The sequence below is a fragment of the Archocentrus centrarchus genome, chromosome 5, assembly GCF_007364275.1.
Source record: "Archocentrus centrarchus isolate MPI-CPG fArcCen1 chromosome 5, fArcCen1, whole genome shotgun sequence".
In the NCBI taxonomy this organism is placed as follows: Eukaryota; Metazoa; Chordata; class Actinopteri; order Cichliformes; family Cichlidae; genus Archocentrus; species Archocentrus centrarchus.
Window position 1 is genome coordinate 17,246,551 of NC_044350.1, and position 10,108 is coordinate 17,256,658.

The following is a 10,108-nucleotide window of genomic DNA, read 5'->3' on the forward strand; positions in this document are numbered from 1 at the left end:
GTTAATAAACAGCAAAATACCAGAGACGACGGTTTAACAGTCTCTGGTATTTTGCTGGTTCTTCCTTTCAGAGGTGACTGTTGAAAAATCGCAGCTGTGCGACAGTTATTCCTGTGCTTTTTAGATCCACATTTCCGTGACTGATCGTTCAGTGCAGTTATTCAATATCTGATGGAAATGCACGAACAACTAAAGGTGCATTTATGAGCACTTTTAAATTAAACGAATAAATACTCCATCAAAGGTTGAAGCCTAATTGTTCTGTCGTCAGTAAAAACAGGTTGATTAAAATAAAATAATAGGCCTAATATATATGTGAAATCTTAAATTCCATTTCATTTAATTTTTTCTTCATTACACTTCTAGTATCATTCAAATTTGTTTGATTTTATGCATAATTATATATATGGATAAGTTAATTATTTTAAATTATTATTAATTATTTAAAATCTGTCAAATTTTAAAGTAATTTCTGATTTTACTGAACTGAATGTGCAGTGACCGCCACTTTCATGAATCACTGTAGACAAAGTGAATAAATGAAATTACAGCCATTCTTTATCTTAGTCTCTCAGTGAGTTGCTCTCAGCAACTTTATGAATAACCTGTTAGAGCTAGACTAACTTTTTGCCTGCAGTTTAGGAGGACTCCTAATGGTAAGACGAGGCTGTGCTGCGTTTTGAAATAATCAGGCAGACAGTGACACCTAGGGGAGAGGAGTCGTTCTGTTCATCCTGATAGAAAAGATCCAGCTTCTGCCTCATTTTGTATCCTAGAATATTCTGCCAAAAAGAACGTGTATTACCTGTATTTCTCAGAGATGGCCTAAAAATGCAAAACTCTGCACTTGGGCTTGATGATGTTGGATTTATACTGCCTACAAAATCACTGCATCTCTTTGCCATTCACCACCATCATCCAAACAACAAATGTGCCAATATGCTTTGAGAGAAAGCTACTCATCCTCCCAAATGTCAGAGACTTACAGGGTCTATGCCAAGGAGCAGAGAAGCTGTCATCGTTCCTTTTCCTCATGCACAGTTTACGCTTCGTAAAAATGCTGGTTCACTTGTGCTGCTGTCCTTCATACCTTACAAGCTGCTGAGCAGTAAGGTTACCAAAATGGATCAGCATTTAATGGTGACAATAATGCATTCTTATTTATACTCTAATCCAGTAATGTATTCTAATACATGCCCACTGGTGGCCCCTTGTGACAAGGGAGCGGTCGAAAGTAGCTTTTTTAACCCATTCTTCCCTGCTCTCTAAACTACTGCTGTCCATACATCTCACTGAAAGACTGTTTCAGCATCTTAAATATCCCTATTTGGTCTTTCATTTGGCTGTGTGTAGCTTTTCTTAGTCATTACAGGTCAGAGGTTCACTACTTCACTTCCTGCCCAGAGAGCAGCAGGATGTGAGAGTTTACAACACCTTGTCAGTAACCACTTGTCAATCAATCTGTGTTTCACTGCAGCTGTCTGGGGAGTTGTAGAATTCATAACAACTTTTTCGCCCCCTCAACCTGCGAGTGTTCATCAATTTCACTTTGTCATTCCTTTGTTTTGTCTTTGTGCTAAACCAGTTCCTGTAGGTAGTGTGAGTGTATGTTTGTGTGCGCAGTGTGTATCTTAAGGTGTGTGCTCAATGAGGAGTGTTAACTGGTTAGATAAAAATGGCCCAAACTACTAAAACTAAAGGCTGAATTCAATCATGACTTGTAATGTTGTCTACATTTTCAGTAATTATGACATTAAACTAAATAAGAAAAAACATATTCAAAGTTTAAAAGCTGTTGCCAAACATTCTCTGTGCCAGTTCATCAAGTTCAGCTTCAGGCAACTGCCAAAATCAGCAGTCACGGGTGTCATGAATGTGTGAACTAAATTTCACAGCAATCCATCCAATAGAAATCCCCCCCCCCCCCCCCCCCCCCCAAAAAAAGACACCCTCATTTTAGAAAATAAGAGGCTGATAAATGAACAATGCCCCTTGTTGAGCTCTGTTTCAGTCAGTCAGCCAGGCAACTTCAATCAATTTTTCACAGAATAAATCAAGTGACGTTCACCTCCAGAAGCAGTCAGAGAAAAGTGATTTGGCACCATCTATAAAACAGAGACTTTGCAGTTTATGAAGGCCTCCATGTGAGATTTCCAATCAAAAGAGACATTTTTGATGAAGGTGACACACCCTATTTAACTGCAACTTTAATGCTGCTTCTCCATACAGTGACACCATTTGTTACATTTATGAAATTATACAATAAATAAATAATCATTGTTCATTTCCATTCATCTAATTATTCATCTAGTTTTTTGTTATGTGGCTCTGGGAGCCGCAGGTTCGAGATCCTTGGAACAGATGTAGAATTTCTGCATCTTCTGCATGAATATGTGCGTGTGTGTGTGTGTGTTTAGGTACCGCATGAGCGTTTTTGCATTGCTCTGCTCATTCTGTGTCTGATCCTCAGTGATTTTCTGACTATAAATCCCCAGACTTTCTGCTTTGCTTAAGCTGATTCTGCACAGCTAACCCATCCTTAATGTCACACGCACATCAAACAATGAAAAAAAGACATCTGATCCGTCTCTCTCCCTCAGTCTTTGTATAAAAAGATGCCTAAAGCATGCACGCACGCACGCACGCACATACACACACAAAATAACAAGAAAAAATCTCAGTGTTTAAAGAAATTCAGTGTGGCTTTTGCGGCTGCTCAGGCAGAAGACAGTGAAGTCATCAGAGTGCAGTGACTGTGTGTGTGCGTGCGCGTGTGTGTGTGAGTGTGTGTGTGTGTGTGCGTTGTCTCTATGCCACAACTTTCTGCAGGTTCAAGAGAGAAAGCTACAGAGAGAAGAGAAACACAGCTGACCATTGGGCTGCTTTACCACATCCTTCATACTAAACTTTACTTTACAGACACACACACACACACACACACACACACACGCGCGCCCACACACACACACAGACACACAGACATTCATTCTTTTTCTCTCTTTCTGTATTCTTATTTCATAATTTGACAAATACAGCCTGCATATTAAATGGATTTATTGGATTATTAATAGTGAAAGGTCTTCCTGGTATATTGTGAAGAGCTGCTTCTGACCTCCTGGAGGGCGCCTGCATGAATTTAGTTGTCAGCAGGTATTATCAGATTAGATAATCCTTTGATTCGAAAAACAGAGTCTGCCTGATCAGCACTCTCAATCGTTTCACCTGCTCTCTTGTTATTTTTCTCCGTTTTACCCTCACATAGGATGTGGATTATTATGGAATGGCATGAGACGTAAATGCTGATGGAGGTAAACTGCTTTTTAGCAATATCTCACGATACTGAGGCCATGTTCCTCTCCCGTACTCCCAAAAAGAGACTGGAGCTGCAGAGGGCACAGCAGGCAAAGGCCTACCCACTCACTGGATATGGGAGGCTGGGGAGATTTGCATCATGACTGTGCAATAGACAAATCTGTCAAATGGCAGCTGAGCAAAGGCAGCACCTACATGTTGTTAATGCAGCATTTCTAATAAAGTGCTTGTGAGTTTATAAATGCATACACACCACCCAGTGAACCAGCTTTATTTTGAGTTAAAAAAAAATTGAGGGTTCATTGCTATGAGCAGCACATTTGACATGCAAGCGGTCATCTATTGTTAAAATTGCTGTTCGAAAGTATCAGAAAACAAAACCATGATAACTAAGTGATTGAATCAAATTTAAATATCATGAATACATAATCTTAATTTAAATCTTATTGATTTTAGTCAGTAAGTAATCACCTTTTGGACTACAAAAATTGTAGTCCAAAAGGTGCACCAGCAAGCTGCACCAATAATTTGATGTCTCAAAAAGATGTTAAACATGCTGAGTGTTACTCACATAAATATTTTTTTAATTTAAAAAAAAAAAAAATATATATATATATATATATTTTTTTTGTCAGTGTTAGAAAAGAAAAGCACAGCCTGCAGTGCCTCCTCTCCCTGCCTGCAAAACCTCTCCACCTCCATTTTCATGTGCAGATTCATACATAAAGATGGAGCGAGGTCTGCCACTTGGCGCCCTCTGAGTCCTCCCTCCCTTCTCTCCCCTCCTCACCTCAGCTCCTCACCACATCAGGATACACTTGTTCTGGTGAATTCCGGTTTCAAACGGAACGCTGCCTTACTCTGGTTTTCAGCAGGACCAGTATTAAAAGCAGGCACATGCTGTCTCTCAGTGGTCCTGTGGTCAGGGAAGGCGAGCCTCTAACGGCCTGTTATACTCACACACCTTTCAAACCTCACCCGCTCCTGCTTCCTCCCCACCCTCAAGCCTTCCTCCTCCTCTCCTTGCGCTTGACAGCCGCCATGCACACGCTTATCACTATGAGAGCAGATTAAAGACTGAAAAGTTCCTTCCACTGTAGGCCACCAAGTTCATCCTCCCACCTCCTTCGTGCTGTCATCTCACCAAATTTTCTGCTGCACACTGCTGTTGAGCCCAAGGTTTATTTACACCATAGTCTGAATTAATACACATGTACTGTAATGTTTTAAAGTCTTCATTTCAAAAACTTATATCACTGTGAACAGATTTTTGTCCTTTGACCTCCAGTCCCAATGATGGCACCCCCAGTGTTGAAAAGAGGCACAGCAACCTCAAGTTTAGAGTGTAACTCAAGGCTCTTGTGCTTTCAGTGGTTCTCTTATATGGATTTAAGGCAAAAAAAAAACAAAAACAAAAACTTATGAGGCATTAAAACCCCTGAAAGAATTCCCATTAACTTTAAAAACATGGCATCAGTTAAGTTTTACTCTTCAGACCTCATGTAAACAGGCTGCAAGTTTGGCACAGCTATTGTCCCCGGCTGTTTATTTTCTTACGGAGTGCAATGCAATTATTGTTCTTTAATTTCTGTACACACTGTGTTTGCCTCTTTTGTTGCTGCGCAGTTTCTCAAGGGAAAGTTATTTTCCAGATTTGCTCTGAGTAACATTGCCATCTGCTGTTAACAAAATGCACCAACATACAACATACCTACAACTTCGGTCACTTCCAGTAGTCAAAAATAGAGTTGGTGATCTCTGCAGAGCTCGCCTTTAAATCTGGGTGAGTCTCTGTTTGTACAAATTACCTGCCTTCAACTTTGTTCATTTTTTTTAAAAACGTGATTTGAGTTTGAAGAGATTATATTTATTATTTGGCTGAATCTGAGGATTTTTTTTTTCCAGAGTGAAATAATGAACTGCTTTGTAAAGACTTACTCTGCATTTCCACATGATATTGTGCCCATATGAAGCGAGAGTAAGATTGATTCTTGCATCTGAGTAAAGCTGATTATTATTAATGTTGGATGGACCTATGGATGTATATTACCTGGATAAGCAGATGATATGATTTGTTTCATTATGGTGGTAATTTGTGGACTTTTGACCTCCATCCATTTTCTTAAGAGCTTCTCCAATTCAGGGTCACAATGGGGCTTGAGCCTATTTCAGTGGTCACAGGGTGAAATGCAGGACACACCCCAGACATGTAGCCATCCTTCCATATGGCATTTTTGATCATATTATATTGTAAGTTTGTGTGACCAGCTGAGCTGTTGAAAATTCCCTGCATCAAGTGATAATTGATAAAACATCTTTTATGCACACCACTAAAAAAAAAAAAAATAGAGGCTCCCACTGAAATGTGAACGCACTGCTACCAAGATGAGTTCTGCTTTTATTCTGATATTTTCTTGTGGCACTCAGAAATAAATGACACAGATCTGAACTTCCCTCCGAGGAGCATGGTGTTTCTCAAAGGGATGTGCTGGCTAACCGCTGCCCAGTCTGGGCTTCCGGCCCTGGGGCGGCAGAGCCTGCCGTAACCCTCACACCATGCAGCACCACCACTATCACCCCACTCCAGACACTGTGCCAGGATACTGTGGTGACACAACCCTGGGCCTCTGTTCCTCCCTTGTCAACAAGACTGATGGATGCAGAAAGGAGGAGAGGAGAGAAGATTAGATCAGGACGACTGATTGAATTTACTTCAAGCAGTTGGAGCTCAGAGTACGCAGAATCAAAAGGAAGGAGAAAATTATAAGGTCTGAACAGTGTCAGTCAAACTCTGAAGAAGTGATTGAAAACAAAAAGAAGAGTGCAAGAATGAACAGAAAATGGTGGAAAGAATTTGTGCTCCATTTATTGATGACATGAAATGAAAATTGATTTAAGTACTGAGCTTTTCAGATGTTTATCTCAATACAGGATCTTTCAAGAGCATCTCTTAAAGATAAAAATGTAATTTAGACCAAAAGAATTTTATCCTGGTTTTAATTTCTTGCAGTGTAGATTACATATTTTATCTTCAGCTGAAACAAAGCTTTGTTTAGCCTCTACAATATAATCAGGAGCCACCAGGGGGCAGAATATGGAGCCTACACCTTTCAACCTTGCCTTGTTTCCAGCACACACAAAGACACACAGACCAAATTAAATTAGAAAGATGATATGTATAATGGGTTTTATGGGTGATTGATCTTGATTGCTTGTCATTAGCTGCCTGGTGTGTGTGTGTGTGTGTGTGTGTGTGTGTGTGTGTGTGTGTGTGTGTGTGTGTGTGTGTGTGTGTGTGTGTGTGTGTGTGTGTGTGTGTGTGCAAGACTACTATGTGTGAAACTGGGAAAAGGTGAAAAGCAGCTTGTGGTTGTGTAGCAATGATTACCTTCCCACGATGTGTACAATGGGATCCATTTGTTTTTAAGAAGCCAAGCACATCATGCACCTCCTTATCTGCTGAGAGAACCACTGAGTGTGTGTGTGTGTGTGTGTGTGTGTGTGTGTGTGTGTGTGTGTGTGTGTGTGTGTCCCTACGTAAAGCAGACATCTCCTTGTGTGTGCATTAGTAGTGTATGTGAAATACAGGTAGGAAGTCTGACAGCAGTGTGTTTGTGTGTTAAGATGAGAGGCTGCTTAGTGCTGTCACATGATCATATTAGACAGCTCACTGCAAACAATGCTAAAAGGGGTGCAGCAGTTTACAAAGACAGACACACACCCACTGACTCACACACTAACTCTTAACTCCCAAAAAGTGTCTGTGAAACACAAATGCAGCAGAACCACTCCCACTGAGTCCCAACTCTAGAAACCAGGTGAAGGTGACTGTTTCTGTATGTGTGTGTTTGTCTTTATAGAGGTGGGTGGAGGATGGTTTTGGAGCATGCCAACAAAAAAAGAAAAAAAAGAAAGAAAAGCGCTTGATGGTTAGCGTCAGTGTGTTGGGAAAGTATTAGTCAGGTGAGATGAGAAAAATGGGCTCTCCAAAAGTGGGTTGCTCTTGGTTTAGTATCAAACTGTGAGTTTTGGCTCTTTGGCTCTCTGTTAATGCAGCTGGAGGCAGAACATAGGCGACTGTGGTTAGACACTCTGTCACATGAATAACAGTGTGATGAGGTTTTAGGTTTAGGAGCCGTGTCTATAAAAACTGAGTCATCTGCAGGGACACGATGACCTCTTGACTTGAGTAAGCTTTCTCTCATGACTTCATCTGACCTACGGTTTCTGTGAGCTGCTGCAGGCAGCTTATATCTTCATAGGTCACAGAACATAGGCAGGCAGGGATACACGCAAAATACCAGTATTAATTCATGTGGTGAATGATCACTTTTATGTGTGGTTTTGGGTTGTTTGTCTCCTTAAACTGTTAACAGTGAATGCATGAGGAAACCGGGCTTTCTAGTGATAAGATAGGATTCTGCAGGTTGCTGATGTGCTAAAACATCTGGACATTTATTACAGCAAGTTCTACAATATTTTAAATATGTATTTCTTTGTTTCACTGTTATGAAGTAATATGTTTGGGTTTTTTGCAAGAATTAGCCCATAAACAGAAGTAGAGCTTCACACAGTCTCCTAGTCAGTGTTTAAATATAATTTCTTTATATATATTTTTTCTTAAATCTGTTAGCTGCCATCTGCATATAACTGATAAGTGACAGGAAAGCTATGCTAATAAGTGTCTAAAACATAAATCTAATCTAAAGTCAAAAGAAAGTGTCTGGTGTGATTATTACTGTTGTCTACTGCACAGCAAATTTTCCCCTCTGTGTTGTCATCTTCAGTCTGTTCTCATAAAGTTCTTGGGTCTTGTCTTCATCTCCACCCTCTTGAAGGAGTAGCGTTCTCCTGTACGTCCATCTGTCAGGATGTACCATGTTCCCCAGTAGATACCGTTGGTCACCCCACTGTACCGCCCGCGGTAGTATCGTCCATTTAGGTTAGCTGCCAGGCATGCATCAAACCACCAGCCTGCACCATAGTACTGACCACAACTCCCAGATGCATAACGGTCGTGGTCTCGGTCAGAAGAGCTGAAGGACCTGCCATCATGGTTGTAGCGCTTACTATAGCTCAGTGCATTACCTGCATCACCAGAATATTCCCGTGCTGTCAGGCGATACCTGGAAGACAGAGAGACAGCGTTCGAGATGTTTTTTTTTTCTTGTTTTTATATGTGTTATATGTTATGAGCTGAGTAAAAATATGTTTTATACTTATTTTACTGCCCTGGCAAGGTGACAAAGGCAGTGAATGGGTGATAATGAAAACCCTCAGTAAAGAGTTCTGCGTACACAAATCTACTAACTCTCCTGCATAAAAGTGAGATGGTTATTTGAATTAAGTAAAGACATTAAGTAAAGACATTAAGGAAAGACATTGTCTGCCTTTGCTAAAGATTGAGGTTTAAGGTTAAAAAAACTTTTAATTTATTAACTCAGGCTTCAGGATGTAGTTTGATCAAATCTGATTGGCAGTGATACAAAAACAACCCACATCTCTCAGAACATTAATCACATTTTGATTGGTGCAACATTGATGAGTCCTCTTCACTCCAGACTATAAGAAGACAGACAAAAACACAAAGCAGAAATTGCCTGTCTGGAATATCCAAAATCCTTCCAAATTGTCAGAACCTCATCTGTTCATGTAACCATGCAGTTTACACCAAAAAGCTGATTGGAAAAACATTAGCTGACTTCCTAATCCTAATCTACGGGTAACTTTAATCACTGACTGCATGAAGTATGTCTGTGTGCAGAGTGCTTTACCTCTGCGCTTCTGAGGCCACTTTGAAGTTGCTATAGGTGGCTTGGCGCCTCTGTTGGTGCCAGTCCTCCAGCTCAATGCGAAGTTGGTGTTGGCCAGTAGAGGTGAGGGCATGCAGCGCTGCATTACCCAGCCAGTGCTCTCCCTGCAGATTACCAAAGCCCTCTCTGTATTCCTGCCATGTTCTGTTGAAGTCCACTGAGCCATCTTGCCGATTCTGGATGACTGTCCACCCACCACCTGCAGTCTCCATGTCACATTTAGCCTGAGCCGAAACAGAGAATCTAATATTATAAAGCCCAGATTTTGCTGATCCACAGATAGCATGCACATCTCCAAAAGAAGATGACTGGGGTGGGGGGTATGTCTGTCTCATTTATGAGTGCGGTGAATCTGAAATACCTCTAGTGCCGGCCCATTCATGTCAGGCTGGATGGTGTAGATTCCATTCTCTTTGATCCCAAGCGTGTAAATCTCTGCACAGTCCCGAGGATGCAACCTCTCCAAGGGGGCAACTGAGACACACACAGTATATTATTTCAGCTTATAAATTAACAACAATTCATGTGACTACCTGTAATGCCTTCACCTGTGGGTGGATGTTGTGTGATGCTCTTGAGGAAAAGAAGCAGATCTTTTTCCCCCTCTCTCCCCACTGCTGCACTCTCTGCCGACCCAGAGAAAGATTAGGTTATCAGTGAGACCAGTTGTGCTGTCGTCAGGGGCTGAAAATAGAAGCTTCACCCATAGACCTCACAGAGGAGTTCCATGATAGCTCTCAAGGTTTTTTCACTTGTATACCATATGTGTATGCGCGTCTGTGTGTGCATATATACAGAGTTGTTGCCATGCTTCTCAGCGCAGTTAAATTCCTATGCACTCACCTATGACCGACGCCTAGCAGGTCTCATTGAGGTTCTGTTTACTATGTGCAGGGGAGCAACTGCACTGGCATTTATGTGTGCGCATGTTTGTGTGTTGCAGAGATGGGGGATATAAAGGTGTACTACTTACCCAGTCGTTT

General features: G+C 41.1%; 1 protein-coding gene across 1 annotated transcript; it reads right to left on the minus strand.

The window, feature by feature from the left end:
• Positions 1 to 8,095: 8,095 nt before the first annotated feature.
• Positions 8,096 to 9,460, minus strand: LOC115779941 (fibroleukin). The gene is made up of 2 exons (XM_030728847.1): positions 9,087 to 9,460; positions 8,096 to 8,438 (listed from the first exon to the last, which is right to left on the minus strand). The coding sequence occupies exons 1-2, from the start codon at positions 9,458 to 9,460 to the stop codon at positions 8,096 to 8,098; spliced, it is 717 nt and encodes a 238-aa protein (XP_030584707.1).
• Positions 9,461 to 10,108: the final 648 nt, after the last annotated feature.